General features: G+C 51.4%; 6 gene segments (V, D, J or C); all 6 read right to left on the bottom strand.

Annotated features, from left to right (window-relative positions):
* Positions 1-1,303: 1,303 nt before the first annotated feature.
* On the bottom strand, positions 1,304-1,959 carry LOC123347530. The segment is given in 2 exon segments: positions 1,304-1,644; positions 1,833-1,959. Coding segments are annotated over 2 exon segments (468 nt in total).
* A 4,004-nt stretch (positions 1,960-5,963) lies between these two features.
* Positions 5,964-6,512, bottom strand: LOC123347531. The segment is given in 2 exon segments: positions 5,964-6,277; positions 6,371-6,512. Coding segments are annotated over 2 exon segments (360 nt in total).
* Positions 6,513-8,961: 2,449 nt separating this feature from the next.
* Positions 8,962-12,757, bottom strand: LOC123347532. The segment is given in 3 exon segments: positions 8,962-9,019; positions 12,200-12,563; positions 12,672-12,757. Coding segments are annotated over 3 exon segments (468 nt in total).
* Positions 12,758-13,384: 627 nt separating this feature from the next.
* On the bottom strand, positions 13,385-16,076 carry LOC123347533. The segment is given in 3 exon segments: positions 13,385-13,544; positions 15,566-15,947; positions 16,031-16,076. Coding segments are annotated over 3 exon segments (588 nt in total).
* Positions 16,077-20,545: 4,469 nt separating this feature from the next.
* LOC123347534 lies at positions 20,546-21,068 on the bottom strand. The segment is given in 2 exon segments: positions 20,546-20,859; positions 20,950-21,068. Coding segments are annotated over 2 exon segments (360 nt in total).
* A 633-nt stretch (positions 21,069-21,701) lies between these two features.
* On the bottom strand, positions 21,702-22,963 carry LOC123347535. The segment is given in 3 exon segments: positions 21,702-21,707; positions 22,532-22,824; positions 22,918-22,963. Coding segments are annotated over 3 exon segments (345 nt in total).

Consider the following 22,963-nt stretch of genomic DNA (forward strand, 5'->3'; position numbering starts at 1 on the left):
CTGCAGAGATACCGAGAATGGGCGGGTGAACAGACAAACAAACGCACATGAGAGTCCAGCCAGGAAAATGCGGAGTCTCAGCGGACCCAGCCTGGTGATGGGAGGAGAGCGCAGCCCGGTAAATCCTTGAGCCAGATGCGGGGCCTGTGGCTGGGACGCCCGAGTCAGTGCGTAAATAGGGGCTTGGCTGTGCCAGCTTTGCATAATCTGGGGAGAGCCGGGCGGGTTGGAAATAAACGGTGCCAAATTCAGCAAGGGGCGCAGGCCCGATGAGAGATTGAGGGCGGGGGGGGCGGTGACCTGATAGAGAAGAGCAGAGACCAGAACCCTCAGCCAAAGAACGGGACTATGTGAAAACAGAACCAGAACTATCCCCTGATACTAGTCTTTGGACATGACCTACAGGCAATCTGAAAGCGATGCTTCCTTACTGCGTGTTCTTGGCAATTTGGCCAAACCTCACCCCACAGCTGTTTCCAACATGCACCTCCTGCCCAAGACAGGAGTTTCGAAAAAGAAAGCTGGAAGGAACCATTTGGGAGCCTTTGAAAATCCCACACTAAAATGGTTTGGTCTTGTCTCTGAACAGAGTCCTAACGGCTGTATTCAGGGTGAACCACCAGGTGTATAGGAACGGCCCGAAATTACCCAGGAAATAAAACAAACTCATCTTTAACTCTTCTCCAGCTTGTGCTTATGCATTAAAGAGCAAACAGAGGCAATGCGCTCATGGAGCACCCTTCAGCCTTCTCCAGGTATCTGCAGAGAGTGACAAAATTATGGTGTGAAAAATTCTAGGGCGGGTCCACCACGACTCTAAAGAACATAAGAACAGCCAGACCCGGTCAGACCAAAGGCCCATCTAGCCCAGTGTCCTGTCTCCCTGCAATGGCCAGTGCCAGGTGCCCCAGAGGGAATGAACAGAACAGGGAGTCACCCAGTGATCCACCCTCTGTCGCCCATTCCCAGCTTCTGGCAAACAAACTCTTTAAATAATGTCTCTGGCATTTCTTCCTCTTAGTTCATGTTTAGGAGGCGGGTTGAAGGGCAGAAAGCTAATTATTCATAGTAACTGAGGCGGATTCTATTTCTCCATTGCTGTCCGCTAAATAAGCTACTCTCTGTTCTGTCAACATAGTGAGTCTTTAATTACCAATGTGCATTTTTAGAGGACGGAAGCCCTGATTAAGGGCTGGAGACTTTACAATCTATGGATCTGTGTTTACACTGCTCTGCCGTGTCAGTGCCTGCTGCTCTCTGCTGGCGCTGAGAATGTTTGGATTCGAGGAGGAGGTTTTTGTATTCACTGCAGTTGATTTCTGATCGCTGTGTCTCTCGCACAGTAATAGCGGCCGGTGTCTTCCGCTTTCAGGCTGGTCATTTGCAGATACACCAGGCTGTTGGAGTCGTCTCTGGAGATGGTGAATCGCCCTTTAACCGCATCACTGTAAAACGTGCTGTGGCTATTAGCAGGGCTGTATATCCGTGAGACCCACTCCAGGCCCTTCCCGGGCGCCTGGCGGACCCAGCTCATATGGTAGCTGGTGAAGGTGAACCCGGAGGCTTTGCAGGAGAGGCGGAGAGAGTCTCCGGGCTTCTGAATTCCACCTCCGGACTCCACCAGAAGAACCTGGGACCGGACATCTGGGGGGAAAAGAAGAAGAAAAAGCTCCGTTAGATTCACCTTAGTACAAGACCTCAGCCAAAGCTCACACAAGCCGTTGGGAAGATGCCCATTCACTTCACTGCGCTTTGGGTTGGGGCAAGAACGTCCAACCGTCCCCGGAGTCTCCCACTAAAGTTGGGGGCGGGGGGGGGGGGGGGAGAATTACCTGCAAGGGCTGCTAGAATCAAGAGAAGATCCAGCCACGATATCATGTTACTGACGCGGGAAGGGTTTCTGACGGTAACTGCAACGACACCAAGACCTTGGCCTGATCCCTTTTCATTCTCTGCCATCCAGGAGAACACAGGATTTATGCAGGACCCCGAGACACTGAATTTGCATCACCTCCTCTTGAAAAAAACACCACACCAGAAACCACAACCCTCGTTAAACTGAGGCCTTCCGGAGTCGAGTTCAGAGGAAAAACGCTACTTGGCTGGAGAGGAGGAGCTAGAGTCTCTCTTGTAGGATCACTCCTTCAATGATCTCTACAAGAATGCTCGGCAGGGGCGGCTCCAGGCCCCAGCACGCCAAGCGGGGCAGCATGCTGCGGGGGGCGCTGTGCCGGTCCCCGGGAGGGCGGCAGGCGGCTCCGGGGGACCTCCCGCAGGGTCCGCTGGTCCCGCGGGTTCGGTGGAGCATCCGCAGGCACGCCTGTGGGTGGTCCACCGGAGCCGCAGGACCGGCGAGTGGCAGAGCGCCCCCCCGCGGCGTGCCTTGGGGCGGGGAAATGGCTAGAGCCGCGGGACCTCTCATAGACAAAATGCACCACTGAGTGTTCACCTGCTGCTGAATTCTGTCTCTTCTTAGTTTGTGAGTCCTGGCCACTGTGTGTCCTAGTGCACAGAGCACTAGACTGGGCCATGGAAAACCGGGTATTCATTCCTTGGTCTGCTGGGTTGCCTTGGATAAGTCACTTCTCTCCGTAAAATTTGAATAACCTTTTAGGTTCACCTAACCTTCCTTTGTGAAGAGCTCTGACATCCCCTGCTGAAAATCGCTTTTATAAAATGCTAGGGGTTGGTGTTATCACTAATGTCTGAAAATGTCCTTTTCTTCTTCTATGAGAAGGAAGAGGCAAGCATTTGAAACCAGGGGCGCTGGAACAATTTGTATAGTGGGGGTGCTGAAACACTGAACCAGACTGTAAACTCTGTATATAAAGGAATCACCTTCAAGCCAGCACCCCAAGGTCCAGCACCTATGTTTGAAATTCTGCCTTGCAATGCTGGACTACAAGTCAGAATTATTATTAGATTGGCTCCTGAAAATGAAAGGTTGGGTGTGGATCCCCGCCTAGCCTGCTTTGAATGTTTTAGCCCAGAAGACGAATAACTGAATTCTGCCAGGTCATACAGTAAAAATGGACAGTCGGTACCCTGAAAGAATCTATCTGTGGGTTAGGGTTATAACTCTGCAGGGGTTTGTAGGCCTGTGCCACTGTAACTGAGAGTACAGTACTTGCACTGCTTTGAGCGGGGCTAATGGTATGAATCAAACAGTTCAGTTGCACAGTAGTGTTGTATCACTCTTCTTCCTCTTAGTATTACCGTTCATATTATTTTCAATACCCACTAAAAATAGGCAATAATACAGAGAAAAATGTCAAACTAAAGTTTCTATGGAAATGCTGGATAAAATAATAAAATGAACAGTGCATAGATCTTAAAAGCTCCACCTTGCCACTGTGTTTATGCAACAGGGTGGAGTTTTTAAAGGGTCTTAATGTAAATACTCAAATCCCATGGGAGCTGGAAACTTCCCAACTTTGGGTGCCTTTGAAAATCCCAGTCTCACACTCTAATTGGTGGAGGGCCTGTCCTTTCTCAGGCAAGATACAGTGCGCTCAGACGCACAGCTCCGCAATATTTAAGTGTGGGAAATCTGTTACAAAGACTGTTATGTAAAATCCCAGCGCAGTGCAGGGCTGAGATATTCCAAATCGCTTAAGGGAGATGGCAGTGGATGATTTTCAAGGATGCAAATGATTTCAGGGAGACCCTAGTACAATGTCTTAGGCCTTGATTCATGAAAGCATGTAAGAATTTGCTTAAACCCATCTCTATTCAGGACACTACTTTAAATTTAAGCACAATTCTTAGTGTCCCTGACTGAACTTTGCACTTTATTCTCAGTAGTGTCAATGGCTGTACAGGACCTGAAAGAATATTTATCTCATATCACTAAACCAGACAGAAATCGCTACGTTAACCTGCTGATATGTGCACCAACATGCCCTTAATACAGGGTTTCTCAAACAGGGGTCCCGGCTTGTACAGGGAAAGCCCCTGGAGGGCCAGGCCGGTGTGTTTACCTGCCCCGCCCGCAGATCCGGCTGATCGGGCTCCCACTAGCCGCGGATCGCTGCTACGGACCAATGGGACCCGCAAAGCGGCGGACAGTAGGTCCCTCAGCCCGCGCCGCCTCAGCAGCCCCCATTGGCCCAGCGAATGGGGCAGGTAACACACAGCCCGGCCGCCAGGGGCTTTCCCTGCACAAGCCGCGGCCCCTGTTTGAGAAACTCTGATCTACCGTGTTCCCGGCGGCAGCCCTTAGTCACGTGACTGTCCCTAATGCCCTGAGTACCAGCGCTGGGCTGAGTGATGGCATCCCGGTCCGAGGGGCGGGGTCTGTTATCTCCATGGTGACTCTGTCACATTGTGGCACTTTACTGTGGGTCGGGATGTCTCAGCTCCACCCACTGACACCCGCGGAGAGTCCGGGCGGTGATTGCCCAGTGTCCGTGGGGTGAAAACAATCCACGAGCCGCTTGGGAAAGTCCCGGCGGTGCCACATCCCCAGGCTCAGCGGAGTGGGGTTTGTTCAGGTGCTGGGTGATCTCTGCCCACAGCCCCGCCCGGACTCTGAATGGCCCATTTCCATATCCAGCCTCCAGCTCTGCGTGCCTCAGTCTCCCCGCTCTGACCCAGGGGCTGGGATCGTTCCCGGCCTCCCGGCGGCGCTGTGGGGAGAAAGGCGATAACCGCGTGTGAAGGGCCGAGACGCCCCGGTGAGGGGCCCCACACGGGTTATAATGAACTAATCACCTTCCGCTGCGTTACTGCGCTAAACGTCCCAGTTTGCTGAAAGGGCCAGAGCCTCCCTGGTGTAAATCCGGAGTAACTCGAGTCTAGCGGAAGCAGCTGCGGTGACTTTACACCAGCTGAGGATTTGGCCCCAGGAGCAATTCGCTCCATCCGTTGGGTCTGATGCGAACCCCAATTCGCTTGTCCCCGTTACACTGACAGACGCTGCCCTGTGAGTCTGACACAGAGACGGGCCCCGGGAGAGCCAACGTGCCAGGTCTGCGAGGGGAGAGCGGCTCAGAACAGGACTCACTCCGGATTGGGGTTCACAGATGAAGCGGGGGATCTCTGCGCCCAGCGGGGCTCTAGACCGGAAAGGAGACACATTGCCCGGGAACAGAAGGGTTAAAACTGCCGGGAGGTTTGTGTTCCATTCACCCGGGTGCCGGGTCTCCTGCAGGGCCGGCTCTGGCTTTTTTGCTGTCCCAAGCAAAAAACAAACAAACAAACAAAAAAACTGCGCGGGGCGGACCGGCGAAGGGGTGCGGGGGGGAACAAACCTGCCAGCCAGCCGAAACAACAAAGTGTGGGGGCAGGAAACCTGCCGGTCGGAGTGACCTGGGGGGGCGGGTGGGGGCGTGAAACAAGCCTGCCGGGGGGAGCACGAAGGGAAGAAAAAAACAAAAAGAAAACAAAAAAAAAAAAATCCCTGCGGGGCGGCGGGAGCGCGGGTGCAGGGGGACTCCCAGCCCTGCAGACCCCGGGCAGCGCAGTGCACACCCCATCTGGGGAGGAGAGAGAAGGGGGCGGGCAGGGCTTCCTTAAGCGGGGCGCTCGCCATGAGTCCCCTCCTGCCGCGCCGCCTGCTGGGAGGGCTCCGCTCCGGCGGGCGGGCAGGGAAGGACGCGGGCTGCGTGCCGGGCTTGCTGCAGCCCTGGCACCGCTCCCAGCAGAGCGCTCCCCTCCTCCGCGCCGCCGCCCCCACCCCTACAGGGCGGCAGGAGCAGCAAACCAAAAAGAAAAAACCTGCAGGGGCCGCGGAAGCGGCAAAGCGCAAAAAAAAAAAAAAAAAAAAAAAAAGGATTGGGCGGAAGCCGCCCCTCGGAATCTGCCGCCGCAAGCACCAGCTTGCTCGGCTGGTGCCTGGAGCCGGCCCTGGTCTCCTGTCCCAGCCCGGAGCGGTGTGTGTGTCACTGCTGCCCCCGCGCGGCTGCCGGGAGAAGGGCGGTTCCGCAGCCTGGGTTTTTGTAGGATCCCAAACCAGTTTCGTTTCACTGTGTGTCTCTCGCGCAGTAATAGCGGGCGGTGTCCTCGGGCTTCAGGCCGGTCATTTGCAGATACACCTCACTCTTGGGATCATCCCTGGAGATGGTGAATCGGCCTTTCACTGAATCAGGGTAGTCTGCACCCCCACCGAGGTTTATAAAAGCGACCCATTCTAGTCCCTTGCCAGGAGCCTGTCGGACCCAGCTCATGAAGTAGTCACCGAAGGTGAACCCGGAGGCTTTGCAGGAGAGGCGGAGAGAGTCTCCGGGCTTTTTCACATCCCCTCCGGACTCCACCAGCTGCACCTGGGACCGGACACCTGGGAATAAAGACAGGCCATTAATATCGGTATAAAAACAGCGGTAACACAATATTCTTCTCACTCTGCCAGTTATTCAGAGGAGGAAAATACCTTCCAAAGCTCCTAGAGCGAAAATTACAAGAATCAAAAATCCCATTTTCCCGGGTGCTGGAGGGGAACGTTCTCAGGGACTGGCTGGTCACTGCACAGACCCAGGGGCTGCGGATTGTGTCTCCGGGTGCAGCCTGGGCAGAGAGAGGCACAGATTTAAACAGGAAACTGTCTCCCTCATTTGCATGTCCCCGCTTTATAAGAGACACACACTCCTGCTGCCAGTGATCTGACTGACTCGTCCTAGGGCTCCGGGTGCGGGAGTCAGACTGTCCCGTCCTGTGTCTGTGCAGCGCCGGGCACAGGGCGCTGGGGTGCTCCTGACACTTTCGGACCCCTGGGATGAATGAACTCTCTTGGGAAGGAGGTAACACTTTCTGCTGAGGTTCAGTGTATCACTCTAATTAATATGTCTCCCCAGTCTGGTGATTCACAGAGGCTCACAATACAACCGCTTAAATATGACGTTACTCTATGGGATACATATGTTACAAGTGACATTAATGCATGCAATAACTCACAGTATTCAAAAATCCTAAACCCTAAACATGTTCTTATCATTCTAATACCTAATTTAGCAATACTAGCACACAGGTGACACAGACCGGTTCCATCAGCTTTCACACACCTTTGGTCCTGATACACAGAAATTGTCAGTTGTGTCGGCCCTGCTTTCTAGCCAAGAGTCTTCGCCCTGAAAGCCTAATCCCAAACCTATAATGGAGGCTTTGCCGTGAGTACAACAGACACTGAACCAGACACTAGAATCATCTATATGAATTTCAGGCAGTTGTTCATTCTTCCCTTAAGCAAATGTTTATTCAGGAGCCCACCGCAGGTTGTTAGTTGCAGAAACATAGAGCTAGGCCGACTCCCGTTGGAGCCCTACCGTGAGAGTAATTCACATGGTTAATGGAAGGAGTCTCTCTTTTATAAGGAGCGGGATATGCAAATGAGGGAGACTGTTTCCTGTTTAAATTTATCCCTCTCTCTGCCCAGGTTGTACCCGGAGAGACAATCCGCAGCCCCCTGGATCTCTGCAGTTGCCAGCCAACCCCCCTGAGAACTTTCCCCTCCAAAACCAGGTGAAATGAGACTTTAGCTCCATTTAATTTTCATTTTTGAAGCTTTGGGAGGTATTTATGTCCCGGGTAATTTGCACAGTCAGGTGACTGTTATTCTATTCCTCTTTCTATGTGATTTGTATCGTGGCTTCCTTCCCAAGTGCAGCTGGTGGAGTCCGGAGAGGATGTGAAAAAGCCCGGAGACTCTCAGGGCGATTCACCAGCTCCAGAGACAATTCCATTAACACGGCACAATTACAAATGACCCGCCTGAAGCCCGAGGACACCGCCCGGAATCACTGTGCGAGAGAGACAGTGAGGGGAAGCTGGTCTGAGCTCAGACAAAAGGGGAAGGGGTTTCCTAGGGGTGGCGCTCTGGTTCCACACCAGAATGGACACAAAGTATCTCCCCGTATGGACACCGCACACAGCTGTAATGGGAGAGAGGCTGACTCCATCTGCCCCTGGGGCGCGCAGGGAGCAGATGCCCAGGGTGGATTTCAGAGGGGCAGGAGAAAAGAACAGAGCCCTTGCTCTGTGGATGCCTCCAGTGACTCTCTGATCAGACACTCTCCACTGTAAGTATCAGAGGGGGAGCCCTGTTAGTCTGGATCTGTAAAAAGCAACAAAGAGTCCTGTGGCACCTTATAGACTAATAACAGAAGTATTGGAGCCTAAGTTTTCGTGGGTGAATACCCATGCATCTGACGGAGTGAATATTCACCCACGAAAGCTCATGTTCCAATACGTCTGTTAGTCTATAAGGTGCCCTCGAGACTCTTTGTTGCTTTCTCCAGGTTAAGGCTCCTCCCCTTCTCCCAGTGCGGTCAGTGGAGAAGCCGAGCCCTTAGTGCAGGTCAGGGGGCGTGGGGAGACCAGAGTGAGGGTTGTTTGACAGCCAGGGTGGGGTCAGTGATCGCTGAGTGATCTCCCCCCTCAGCCCATTGATCATCCTCTGGATAAAAACCCACCTTTTTGTAGAGGGGGCAGCACAAGCGTCTATGCACCTCCTGAGTGGCGTCAAAGCCTTTGAGGATCTGATGCCCAGATCCACATTCCCACCACAATCCAAAGGAAACACGTCCGTGAGTTTCATGCTCCGTGGTGGGAAGAGGAAGGCCAAAGTGGGTGTGAATCCAACATAAATATGAATGGGAAGGGGAATCGAAACGGAAGTATCCAGGGGGTATTAATCAGAACCTGAATCTGAATGGGGATATGAAGTGGAGTATAAATAGGACTGCAAAGGGAAATAGGAACTGGTATATGACTATGAACTCCTATGGATGGGATTGACAATATGAATGGGAGGGTGTAAATAACTCTCTTGTTTCTATTCTTATTTAATAAATCTTTATATAGCATAGGATTGGCAAAAGGGGCACGAATCCATAGGTCTCATGCTCTCGAACAGCTCTGGAACAGTCACTGGGAGGACCCCTTCAGTGTGTCAGCCCAGTAGGGTCACACTCTCACTAGGGTAAGCCACAGGGATTCACCACCTCTTGGGACCAAAACGTAGAGCGTTCAGCCCCCCTGCTTCACGCCATGGGCTCCCTTCAGTGAGTCAACCTGAGTTGCGCACCTGAGGAAGACACGAACCCCGAAAGGGAGCAATTCACTGTGAACTTCCTTAAGCTGACACTAGGTGAGTTCTTGGAGTCACTAGTTTATGTTCCCTTTGGAGGTGAAATTTGCACTTGGGGTATGTTTTGTTTGTTCTCTTCTGTTGGTTGATTTGTTTGTTCCAGATTTGTGTTTGTTTGTTTGTTTATTTGGTTGCTTGGAGTGGGTGTTTAAGTAGAAGAGGTCCTGCAGTGAGAGTCCTTCTTGGTATGGTTGAAAGGAGCTGCAAAGTAGAACCTCACTCCCCTAAAAAACAGTGAGGAGTCTGGTGGCACCTTAAAGACTAAAAGATTTATTTTGGCATAAGCTTTTGTGGGTTAAAACCCACTTCTTCAGATGCATGGAGTGAAAATTACAGATGCAGGCATTGTTATACATGAAGAGAAGAGAGTTACCTCACAAGTGGAGAACTTAGGCATCTTTGAATTTCAGGCCTAATTAATTCATTTCACTGCAGAGAGACATAACCAGACAGGTCTCAATATGAAGCAGTAGGAGGCTCCGTAAGATATTTAGGACATCAGTTTTTTAACTGGAAATCCAACATCTTCTCCTCCCTAAGCTCCCTAAATATCAAGGGATAGATTCACAAACAGATTTAGGAACTTAATGACCACATTAGAAACTTCAATCCCACAATCAGGCCTAAAATGAGATTGAAACCCAACACGAGCTGTCCCTGAATTCTGTAGACACCTGAGCTCACTTTACAGTAAAAGTTCCCTGGGCACCTATATTTCTGCCTGTGAGTATGGACTTTGCAGGCCCAGCTCGTGTCTCCATGGTGTGGCAGTGTCCAGCACAGGGATGTAACCTGTAGAGCGCAGCAGCCCATGGTGGTTAAAATGCCCCATGTAGACCCTGCTAGTGCACAGAGATATTGTTCTGGTTCAAACAGGGAGGTGTTAGAGCTTCAAGCTGGAGCACTGAGCAATTTTGGGAAGGAGATAAACTGCCCTCCTGTCAGAGTGAGAAGAATCTAAGAAGAAGGGTGGATTATGAGAAATCTTCCCCTTTTGAGCAGGTGAGTTAATAATTGCCAAATATTGGGCTGCTTCCTATAAAATAGTGGGTGCTGACCCCTCTGGGAGACAGAAGGTTGAGCTAGGTGGGCCCTTGGGAGAGCGTTAGTGCTGGCAATTCTTAGGGTCCCAGGATACGTCCATCAATGGCTATTAGCCAGGATGGGCTGGGATGGTGTCTCTAGCCTCTGTTTGCCAGAAGCTTGGAATGGGCAACAGAGGATGGATCACTTGATGATCACTGGTTCTGTTCATTCCTTCAGAAATACCTGGTATTGGCCACTGTCGGAAGCAGGGTCGCCCAGAGGGGGGGGGCAAGTGGGGCAATTTGCCCCAGGCCCCGGGCCCAGCAGGGGCCCCCATGAGAGTTTTTCAGGGCCCCTGGAGCGGGGTCCTTCACTCGCTCAGGGGGCCTGGAAAACTCTCACAGGGCCTGGGCCCCCGGAGCTTCTTCACTCCCGGTCTTCGCTGGCGGGGGGCCCTTCCTCTCCGGGACAGAAGGACCCCCTGCCGCCGAATTACTGCTGAAGCGGGATTCCCCGTTGGAGAGCAGCCGGATCTTCCACGGTAATTGGGCGGCAGGGGGGGGTCCTTCCGTTCCGGGACCCGCCGCCGAAGTGCCCCGAAGACCCGCGGTGGGGGCCGCACTTCGGCGACGGGTCCCGCTTCGGCGGTAATTCGGCGGCGGGGGGTTCCCGCCGTGAGTCTTTGGGGCTCTTTGGCGGCGGGTCCCGGAACGGAAGGACACCCCCCCCCCCGCCACCGACTTACCGCTGAAGCGGGCCCCCCCGCCTCCCAAGACCCCGGGCCCCCGGAATCCTCTGGGCAGCCCTGGTCAGAAGACAGGATACTGGGCTAGAAAGACCTTTGGTCTGACCCAGTCTGGCTGTTCTCATGTTCTTATTCCTGGGGTCTTTCCCTTCATTGCTTAGGGGCACCATAGACAAAATGCAGGAGCCAGGACTCCTGGGTTCCACTCCCAGCCTTGGGAGCTCTGATGCAATGGCTGCCTTTCAGTGCTAAGGGATTAGATTCTGAAGTGCTTGTAATGCAAGGCAGAAGCAGTGTTGGCAGCTGCTCCTCCCTTGGGCTCATAAACCCAGAACATAAGAAAGGCCGTACCGGGTCAGACCAAAGGTCCATCTAGCCCAGTATCTGTCTACCGACAGTGGCCAATGCCAGGAGCCCCAGAGGGAGTGAACCTAACAGGCAATGATCAAGTGATCTCTCTACTGCCATCCATCTCCATCCTCTGACGAACAGAGGCTAGGGACACCATTCTTACCCATTCTGGCTAATAGCCATTTATGGACTTAGCCACCATGAATTTATCCAGTCCCCTTTTAAACATTGTTATAGTCCTAGCCTTCACAACCTCCTCAGGTAAGGAGTTCCACAAGTTGACTGTGCGCTGCGTGAAGAAGAACTTCCTTTTATTTGTTTTAAACCTGCTGCCTATTAATTTCATTTCATGACCCCTAGTTCTTGTATTATGGGAATAAGTAAATAACTTTTCCTTATCCACTTTCTCAACATCACTCATGATTTTATATACCTCTATCATGTCCCCCCTTAGTCTTCTCTTTTCCAAGCTGAAGAGTCCTAGCCTCTTTAATCTTCCCTCGTATGGGACCCTCACTAAACCCCTAATCATTTTAGTTGCCCTTTTCTGAACCTTTTCTAGTGCTAGAATATCTTTTTTGAGGTGAGGAGACCACATCTGTACACAGTATTCGAGATGTGGGCGTACCATGGATTTATATAAGGGCAATAATATATTCTCAGTCTTATTCTCTATCCCCTTTTTAATGATTCCTAACATCCTGTTTGCTTTTTTGACCGCCTCTGCACACTGCAGTGGACATCTTCAGAGAACTATCCACGATGACGCCAAGATCTTTTTCCTGACTCGTTGTAGCTAAATTAGCCCCCATCATGTTGTATGTATAGCTGGGGTTATTTTTTCCAATGTGCATTACTTTACATTTATCTTCATTAAATTTCATTTGCCATTTTGTTGCCCAATCACTTAGTTTTGTGAGATCTTTTTGAAGTTCTTCACAATCTGCTTTGGTCTTAACTATCTTGAGAAGTTTAGTATCATCTGCAACCCAGACTGGTTCTCCGCAAGGTTAGTTTTAGTGCAGGTTTTAATAGGATTTTCCTCATAGTGTGTGTCTCTGGCACAGTCGTACATGGAGGTGTCTCCGGGCTGCAGGCCGGTCAGTTGGAGGGACACTTGGCCTTTGGAGGTGTCTCTGGTGATGGGGAGTCTACTTTTGAGAGCATTGCTATAAGCAGTGCCCCCATCACCCCAGATAACTCCCATCCAATCTAACCCTTTTCCCGCCGGCTGGCGGGCCCAGTGCACGTCGTAGCTGGTGAGAGAGAATCCGGACACGGTGCAGGTCAGTCTGAGGGTCTCCCCGGGCTTCCTGACTCCCCCTCCGGACTCCACCAGGCTGACCTGGGAATAGACACCTGCAGAGAGGGAAATAAAGGGGAAATACTGCAGTGATTCCCGGAGGCGCGGTTATTAGGGAACACGCGGTACCGGGCGCCCAGCGGCAGCGCAGAGCCCGCCCGTACCCGCGGGGAGCAGCGGGAGGAAGGCGATGGCCAGGCTGGGGGTCATGTCTGCGGCTGGCGGCTCGGTCCCCAGGCGGGATGGGAAGCTGAAGCCCGGCGCTGGCTCTGAGCGGGGTGAGCGGCCGGGACTGGGCTATGAACAGGGCCCCGGGGAGCTCATTTGCATGGGCTGGGGGGTGGGGACAATATAACGGGGGGACCCAGGAGGTGTGTGATGCAGCGTCGCGTTGTTAAGTCTCCTGGCAGGTGGATTCCAGAGTCCAGCTGTGACATGGAATGTTCCCTTCTGCTCTTTCTTGTGCCCGCCGGAGATTTGCAACCAGGAAAGAACTGGATGGAGACAGTCTGTCCGCCTATCTTCCGCTCTGTTGATCGCCATAGACATCTATCTGTCTATCTATCTATCCCCATACACCCCATCTATCTATCTATCTATCCTCTCCCCTTTTTATGTTGGTGTCAATATTATAAATTAGGAGCCAGTTTCATTACTGAACCATTCCTTGTTCATGAGAATCTGGAAAATTAAGATGGAGACAAACTGTACAGAAATGCTTCTGGAAAATGTTGGGGGCTGTATTGTTGGAAAGGGGGTTGGAGTCAAACTTCTCAGTCTGAGGAGAAGGGTCAGTGCTGCGGGGGCAGGAGAAAAGTCGCCCCTGGTGCTCAGTAGCTGACAGGCCCCTGTGATGCCCCTTTACAAAGAGGTGAATTTACACACACAGGATCACCAATGGGCTGCCGGGGAAGGTCACTTCTAGTTTATTGGCCAGAACCGTCCGGCCCATAATCCGCACTCCGGACTCCGCGTTCCCACTGCTCTTCGCTGAGGGCTCAACTTCTCCAGTGACTTCGCTGGGAGAAGGAGGGGGCCTTAAAGTGGAGCGTGTCTGATCAGAGAGTCACTGGGGGCGTCCACAGGGCGAGGGCCGAGCTGACCCTCTCTGCTCCGCTGAAACACACTCTGAGCATCTGCTCCCTGCAATAACTGATAATTGGTTATTGATAACTGAAAGGACTCTCCCGTATTCCACTCCTTAGTGCTGCCGGATGGTTGTTGGGTACTGAACAAATCCGTAGAGATGTAGCTAGAACACCCATTTAAATCAGGCTTGCAGGTTCAATTGAGTGAGTGCCTGGCCCGCATCTCATTGCATCGCTAGGTCCCTTCTGGTACCAATGTTTTAATTCGTTTGAATGAATGGGCCAGAACCAGGGGCGGCTCTAGGAATTTGGCCGCCCCAAGCACGCCGGTCCCGTGGCTCCGGGGGACCTCTTGCAGACATGCCTGCGGAGGGTCCGCTGGTCCCGCGGCTCCGGTAGAGCAGAGGTCCACCGGAGCCACGGCAGCAGCGGACCCTCCGCAGGCATGTCTGCGGAAGATTCACCTGTTCCGTGCCGCAAAATGCCGCCCCAAGCGTGCGCTTGGTGCGCTGGGGTCTGGAGCCGGCCCTGCCCAGAACACCAGCTATAGTCAGTCGGGGTAGCAGCCTTGGGATCCAAGGAGCTTCCAGAATTAACACCTGTGAGGCTCTGACCCCAGAACGATTGTCCTTCTTTCGGCCTTGTCCAAAGCCCAGTAAAGTCGAGAAACTCTTCACAATCGATTGCAATGGGAATTGGATCAGCCCCGAAATGCATTTATCTTCCTGAAGCTGGCAGATGCCCTACTGTGAAACCGGGTAAGTCAGGGTTTCTCAAACTGGGGTCTCTGCTTGAGTAGGGAAAGCCCCTGGCAGGCGGGCCGGTGTGTTTACCTGTCCAGTCCACAGGTCTGGCCGATGGCGGCTCCCACTGGCTGCAGATCGCTGCTCACGGGCCAATGGGAGCTGCTGGAAGCGGCGCGGGCCAAGGCACTTACTGACCCCCGCTTCCTGCAGCTCCCATTGGCCCGGAGCAGCGATCCACGGCTAGTGGGAGCCGCGATCGGCGGGACCTGCGGGAGGGGCAGGTAAACACACAGGCCTGGCCTGCCAGGGGCTTTCCCTACACAAGCGCAACCCCTGTTTGAGAAACCCTGGGGTAAGCGTTGGTCACGGGGAGAATGTGGGTGTGAATGGAGAGAGGGATCCATTCAGGTCTTTATAATCACATTAGCTATGAAAACATTTGCTTGCAAAGACCATTCAGGTCACACATTTCTGACTGATAAATCCTGAATTTAGCCCTTTCCTTGGGCAAGTCTGATCTATGGGATTTCCCCAGCAACATCATCTGGTAAAATGTGAACAGCCAGTACCGAGGAGCTGCCCATTTGTGGCCTGGATAGAGTGCGCCCATCGACCTAGGGCACCTGCTGACAGCCCCGTTCAACTCCCAACCTCCCTGGGTGAAATTTGCATGGAAATCCCTCGCCTGGGGTGCGGGGGCGAAGGGTTCCTGTTTAAATACAGGTAGGTTAATGGGATTACACTGAGAGAGGAGTTGGGAGGATGAGAGATCCACTATGTGACATGGCCCTAGGTTCTCACACCGGGTGGATGGGCGTTGTTGATGAGGCCCATAGACGTGAGACAGTGCGCAGGGCAGGGAGTCGATTAATAATATCAGTTATTTAACACCTTTGCGCACATAGAACAAATATCCAATGGTCGATAGCATCACTGGGGGTAGCCCCGTGCCTGGTTCTGGCTGTCAGTGTTACTGGCTTTGTTTACTGGCTCCCCCCACCCCCCGCGCTTTTAAGAGTGTGTAGAATGGGAGTCTTGATTTGCACATAGAATTGATTAAAAATCAGAGGGAAAGGTCCAGGTCCAGCCCTTTTCACTCAGGAGGGGACCGGGCCCTGGACCTGTGCCTTGGCTGAAGCTGTATTTGGTCAGAGCAGGGCACCTTGACATGAACACGCTGTTTCCTCTTTTCAGTTTCCAGTCCCGGGAGTGTCAGGCTCTCACCAGCTGGGACTTTCCCTGCTGACCGCAACGGGAGGTTTTTGTCTGAGCTCAGCCCGGCTTCGCCTCACTGTGTGTCTCGCACAGTAATAGCGGGCGGTGTCCTCGGGCTTCAGGCCGGTCAGTTGCAGATACAGCAGGTTGTTGGGGTTGTCTCTGGAGATGGTGAATCGGCCTTTGACCGCGTCGGCGTAACGCACAGTGCTGCCGGCCCAATAGCTTATAGTTGCGACCCAGTCCAGGCCCTTGCCAGGAGCCTGCCGGACCCAGCTCATCCAGTAGTCACCGAAGGTGAAGCCGGACGCTTTGCAGGAGAGGCGGAGAGAGTCTCCGGGCTTTTTCACATCCCCTCCGGACTCCACCAGCTGCACCTGGGACCGGACCCCTGGGAATAAAGACAGGTTACATACACATTGGTATTACAGTCAATAACTCAATAGTCTGCAGGGCATTCAGGGGCTAACCTACCTCCCAGAGCTGCTACAATGAAAACGAAATGGAGCCAAATCCTCATTTTCCCTGGTGCTGGAGGGGAAAGTTCTCAGGGACTGGCTGGTAACTGCACAGACCCAGGGGCTGCGGATTGTCTCTCCGGGTGCAGCCTGGGCAGAGGGAGGGACAGATTTAAACAGGAAACTCTCATCCCGATTTGCATATCCCCCTCCTTATAAGGCACACAAACCCTCTCCCTGCATGCTCGGAGTTATTTGGCCGGTGGCTCTGAGGGAGGGAGTCGGAGTGGTGCTAACTCTGTGTCTGGGCAGCGCCCAGTGCGTGCGGGGCCATCCTGATCACACTGCTGCACAAAGAGCTCCCTTGAATCCGCTCCCATCGCTCCAGGTGTAAGGGCTGAAGGGAATGGAAAGCTCCACCACGGGCTTTAGGGGACTGTGGACCAGACCCGTAGAAGGAAGAATATCAGGCGGGTGAGCAGGGCAGCATCGTTTGAAAATCTGGTTTTCTGTTGAGGCCAGAGGTGTTTGTGCCTGATGTGCTCGGTCTATAGTGGCATGTTGTTGTTTTTCAGAGAAATCTGAGAGTATTTCTATCCATCCCCCAACAACCCACAGCAGCATCTTGGCAGTCATCACTTTTAGGCACCTCCGGAAACCCAAGTGCTAGTTATCACACCTTGAACAAATGAGTCCCCAAATATTCTTCTTGTGCAGCCTGCATTTTTACTTCGGTGTCCGATCAGTGCCACATTTAACCATGTGAGTGCTCAAGTTGTTGCAGTTTTTTATGGACACATGATCAACTATGGGTGCAGAGATCCGAAACCAGCTAACAGATTTGTTTGCACTCTGCCTGTTGATCCTGTTCCAAGAAGGACAATTCTGCAGTTTGGATTTTTGGATTAGCCCTACCAGGATTCCCCTCACGGTGTGTCCCGCACAGTAATAGCGGGCGGGGTCCTCGCCTTTCACGCCGGACATTTGCAGATACAGCTCACTCTTGGGATTACCCCTGAAGATGGTGAATCGGCCTTTCACTGAATCAACGAACTACGTACTATCCCCGATAGGGATAATATAAGCAGCCAATTCCCAGGAGCCTGCCGGACCCAGCTCATGCCGTAGCTGCTGAAAGTGAAGCCGGAGGCTTTGCGGGAGAGGCGGAGGGAGTCTCCGGGCTTTTTCACATCCCCTCCGGACTCCACCAGCGCCTGGGACCGGACACCTGCAAGTAAAGACAGGTTGTAAATATCGGTATAAAAACAGCGATAATTTAATATTAATCTAACTCCACCAGTTATTCAGAGGTAGAAAATACCTTCTAAAGGCTCTACAGAGAAAATTAAAAGGAGCACAAATCTCATTTTTCCTGGTGTTGAAAGGGAAAGTTCTCAGGGACTGGCTGGTCACTGCACAGACCCAGGGGCTGCGGATTGTGTCTCCGGGTGCAGCCTGGGCAGAGAGAGGCACAGATTTAAACAGGAAACCATCTTCCTCGTTTGCATGTCCCCTATAAAATACACACACTCTTGTTACCAGTGATTTGATTGATTCGCGCTAGGGCTCCAGGTGCATGAGTGAGACTGTCCCGTTCTGTGTATCTGTGCAGCGCCGGGCACAGGGTGCTGGGGTCCTCCTGACACTTTCGGGCCCCTGGGAGGAATGAACAGCTCCCTGCAGTGACTGTATTTCCTCACCCAGGACCTGAGGGCCTGCGTATTGTGCGGCGATATGCGGGGAGGGGACTCGTCTCTGGAGCCCTGTCCCATGAGGAGAGGAGCCATGCAACGTCCGGCCAGTGGGGTCAGCTCTGCGGAGGAGTCGTGTCCCAGGGATCCACTGGACACGGAAGATTTAACCTCCCACTGGGTGGGATTTGGGACGGAAGCCCCTCCTCTTTCCCTTCCTTCCTAGCATTGACCAGCTGCATTGAAATGATCCATGACACTTGGAACAGGATCTTGTATTAACTCCGCTGGCTGTTAATTGCACGGCGTGACCCCTGGTTTTTGTATGTGGGGGAAAGAGTAAATAATTAGTTCCCTCTTCACTTTTCCCACCACCATTCATTAGTGTATAGACCTCTGTCACATCTCCCCTGGAGCCTTCTTCTTTCTAGATAGATAAGATAGATAGAGGGGGCTTATGGAGATAGATAGAGAGAGAGAGAGGGGGGGGGGGTTTATGGGGATAGATAGATGGATGGGGTTTATGGGGATAGAGAGATAGATTAAATTAGATTAGATTCAGCAATGACAATATTCCTCAAGGGCATTTGTAACTCAACTTTACGTGCTTCATCACTGTTTATATTTCCTGCCATGGTAGCGTCAGTCCAATGATTCCTGCAAGAAGTTAGGGAATATAGAACATGTAAGGATTTTATGCAGTGCTCCGGACGTTCAGTCAAATTCTAACTATTTCATCTGCTCAGTTCTGAGCATAAACCGGTGCCTTTGACATAACGTTGACTATTGGGGTTAATTCCTATATTTTCTTAAATTTAGCCATTTTAAGAGCCAAACACAGTATTTTGGTGATGGGCTTTGTGACTGGTCCAGTCTCTCACACAGTGATACCGGGCTGTGTCCTCGGGTCTCCAGCTGCTCGTTTGTAAATCCAGCCGGCCCCTGGGATTTTCTCGGGAGACAATGAATCTCCCCTTCGCTGAATCAGTGTAGTGTGAACTCTTTCCTGTGTACTTCGCCCTGGAGACCCCGCTCCAGACGCTTCCCAGGAGCCTGAGTTTAACCCCGAGACATTACTAGCGAGGTGGAGTCAAAGGGCACCTGCAGGTTTTCTATGTGCAAATGAGTAGTTTGTGTAGGTACAGAGTTAAAAAATGATGTTTTCCAACCCTCAATGCCCTTTTTCAGGCGTGTCTCCAAGGCTGTGCTGTGCTGTTTTTTCATTGCCGCCTCCCTTGCTGGACGGGAGAAGGGGACTGAAGGGTTAAAATCCATATGCACTTTATATAACAACCTGGTACATGAATTGTACCAGCTCTTTTCCAGACTCAAAGTCCAGAGTTTGGTCAGGAGACCAGAGGCCTAGCAAATAGTGATTAGCTAAGAGAAAGCTGGGGGTAAACAGATAACCGCCTTTGCTAGGATATGCTTGGTCAGTAGAAATGACAGATGTTGAAGCAATAACTAAATAATTATGTTTCATCTAATGTTTCAGATTGAACAAAGGATCCCTGTTCTTATTGTGTCAGTCTCTTCTGTAGGGAACGTTCTTTCCACAGATCCAACCTTGAGTTTATGAAAAGTTGGCACATGTCAGTATAAGATATGGCATCCTTCCAGCTCCCTTCCCAGGGACCAATGCCTGCCTTAAGACATAAAGGGGACAATCTTTATTGCCATATACTTTCACTGTTCCTTTGCTTTAACCCCTAGGAATGTACCTTTTGGACAATCAAAGGAGTTGCTCCATTCCTATGGACTCCAAATAAGAATTCAATATATATATTTATACTAATAATATTTTATCAAAGTATTAATTAAATGTTAACTTGCTAACTTGAGACCATGGGCGGAGACATTATGTAACCTTTTAACCATTGGCTAATGTGCTATCTTGTCTTGCTGCAAAACCTATCCCGGAGTGTGGAACTGCCTACCCCATCACTTTCCCCCGCCCACGGAAAATCTATATATTCTATTGTAATCAATTGATTGACAGTGTCTCTGAGCCTAATAAGCCAGGTGACACTCCGCCAGCGCTGTGTGTAATAAACTCCTATGCTTGACCTCTACATGGTGTGGATTTATCTCCTTCAGGGACCCTGCACCCCACCCCCTCTCTCTGTCTCTCATGGATCCCCCCATTTTGTATTATTATTAAAAACAGAAAATAAATATTTTGGGGGTTATTTCTTTATTCATTTAACCAAGGATTTTTGTCTCCTAGGAAAATGCTCCTTGTGCCAGAGAAGCCTGCATTGGTGGAAACATTATTCAAATAAACAGACAAAGAAACAAAAAACAAAACAAGAAAAGAAAAGAAACAAATCGTGCGTTCTAGTGCCAAAAGCAGAGAGAGCGGTGTGTTTCCGCTGGAGTGTGTCACTGATACTGACAGTGGTGACACTGAGCGGAATCCCAGCATGGTGAATTGAAGAGGGTCCTAGACGGAACTGGAATGAACCGGGTTGAGGCTCTGTGACCTGTGTTATGCAGGAGGTCAGACTAGTTTATCATCCTGCTCCTTTCCAGCCTTTAGGTCTATGAATCTGTGACTGTCCAGGACACTGTGAGTGGGCTCAGAATTTGTCCCCGGAAGAGGAAAGAAAGAGGAAGGGACCCAAATATTTTTTTCTCTCTCCTTTGTGGGAACTTGTGTAAACTCTTTGGTCTTCAGTAAGATCAAAACAGGAGGAATAAGATGAGTAAAAAGGGGTTGTTGTTGCTAGACCTCTTCCCATAACTGATCTCATTTTCACTTACAGATCTTGGGCGCCTCCAACCTTCTTCACTAATTATTGCAGGGAGAGGTTTTTGTCTGAGCTCAGCCCGGCTTCCCCTCACCGTGCTTCCCCCGCACAGTAATACCGGGCGGTGTCCTCGGGCTTCAGGCCGGTCAGTTGCAGATACAGCAGGTTGTTGGAGTTGTCCCTGGAGATGGTGAATCGGCCTTTCACTGTGTCAGAATAGTAGATATTTCGCCCTCTGCTGCCGATGAATGACACCCACTCCAGTCCCTGCCCGGGAGCCTGCCGGACCCAATGCATATTGTAGCTGCTGAAGGGGAACCCCGAGGCTTTGCAGGAGAGGCGGAGAGAGTCTCCGGGCTTTTTCACATCCCCTCCGGACTCCACCAACCCCTGGGATCGGGCACCTGGGAAGAAAGGCACAATAGAAATCACACAGAAAGAGCAACAGTATCACATTCACCTGACTGTGCAAATTACTCTGGAGTCAAAAATACCTTCCAAAGCTGCAAAAATGAAAACTAAGTGGAGCCAAAGCCTCATTGTCCCTGGTGCTGGAGGGTAAAGTTCTCAGGGACTGGCTGGTCACTGCACAGACTCAGGGGGCTGCGGATTGTGTCTCCAGGTGCAGCCTGGGCAGAGGGAGGCACAGATTTAAACAGATAACTCTCACCCTTATTTGCATATCCCGCTGCTTATAGGAGAGACACAAACCCTTTGCCTGAATGATCAGAGTTATTTGGCCGGTCGCTCTAGGAGAGGGAGTCGGACTGGTGCTAACGCTCTGCCTGGGCAGTGCCCAGCGAGTGCGGGGCCATCTGACCACACTGGTTCACCAAGAGCTCCCTTGAAATCCCCTCCCATCCCTCCAGGTGTAAGGGCTGAGCTACAGTTTACGGAAGGGAATGGAAAGATTCACCACTGGCTTATGCCGAGTCTGGATCAGACCCTTACAGTGAAGACCAGAGCAGTTCAGTATCATGTGAAAATCTGTGTTTGTATCGAAGCCAGAGGAGTTTGGAACCTGCTGTCTCCTTTCAGGAGTGTGTTGGATCTGCAGTGGCATCGGGTGATTTTTCAAAGGACATTGAGAGCATTAGTGCCCAAAAAAGGCAATGGGATTTTGACGGCAGCGTATTTAGGCACCTTTGAAATCCAAGTCCTAGTTATCACACCTCGAGAATTGATTCCCCACATATTCCTCTTCTGCGCTGTGCACTTTTACTTTGGTGTCTGATAAGGGCCACATTCAGACCTGTGAATATTCAAGAAGCCCCAGTTTTATGGACACATGGTCATAGATGGATATTGAGCTCAGAAACCTGGTGAGTGATTTTTATTCCCTCTGGTTGTAGATCCCGTTCCTGTGCCAAGGGTTGGATTAGCAAAGAATCCTGTGGCACCTTATAGACTAACAGATGTTTTGCAGCATGAGCTTTCGTGGGTGAATACCCACTTCTTCAGATGCAAGTGGTGGAAATTTCCTGGGGCAGGTATATATAAGCAAGCAAGAAGCAAGCTAGAGATAACGAGTTTAGATCAATCAGGGTGGATGAGGCCCTGTTCTAGCAGTTGAGGTGTGAAAACCAAGGGAGGAGAAACTGGTTCTGTAATTGGCAAGCCATTCACAGTCTTTGTTTAGTCCTGAGCTGATGGTGTCAAATTTGCAGATGAACTGGAGCTCAGCAGTTTCTCTTTGAAGTCTGGTCCTGAAGTTTTTTTGCTGTAGGATGGCCACCTTAAGATCTGCTATTGTGTGGCCAGGGAGGTTGAAGTGTTCTCCTACAGGTTTTTGTATATTGCCATTCCTAATGTCTGATTTGTGTCCATTTATCCTTTTCCTTAGAGACTGTCCAGTTTGGCCGATGTACATAGCAGAGGGGCATTGCTGGCATATGATGGCATATATTACATTGGTGGAAGTGACTAACCAGACAGTGACTAACAGAACCAGACTAACACGGCTACCCCTCTGATACTGAAGGGTTGGATTGTTTGTGGAAGTGCTGCCCCCGCGGCGCATAGCGGAAGGGCGGTTCTGCGTCTCTGGTTTTTGTACGAGCCCTGCCGGTGTCTCACACAGTGATACCGGGCGGTGTCCTCGGGTTTCAGGCCGGTCATTTGCAGGTACAACAGGCTGTTGGGGTCATCTCTGGAGACGGTGAATCGCCCTTTTACCGAGTCACTGTAGTATATGCCAGTGGTATAAATACTGGCGGTCCACTCCAGCCCGTTCCCGGGAGCCTGGCGGACCCAGTCCATCCTGTAGCTGCTGAAGGTGAACCCGGAGGCTGTGCAGGAGAGGCGGAGAGAGTCTCCGGGCTTTTTCACATCCCCTCCGGACTCCACCAGCTGCACCTGGGACCGGACACCTGGGAATGAAGCACGTTGTAAATCATATAAATACCCCTAACAATAATAGAATCTTCCTCTGCCTATCCAGTGCATTTAGGGGGAGAAATTACCTTCCAAAGTCGCTACAATGAACATTAAATGGAACCAAAGCCTCAT

This window comes from Mauremys mutica, chromosome 13 (genome assembly GCF_020497125.1).
Source record: "Mauremys mutica isolate MM-2020 ecotype Southern chromosome 13, ASM2049712v1, whole genome shotgun sequence".
Classification (NCBI taxonomy): domain Eukaryota; kingdom Metazoa; phylum Chordata; order Testudines; family Geoemydidae; genus Mauremys; species Mauremys mutica.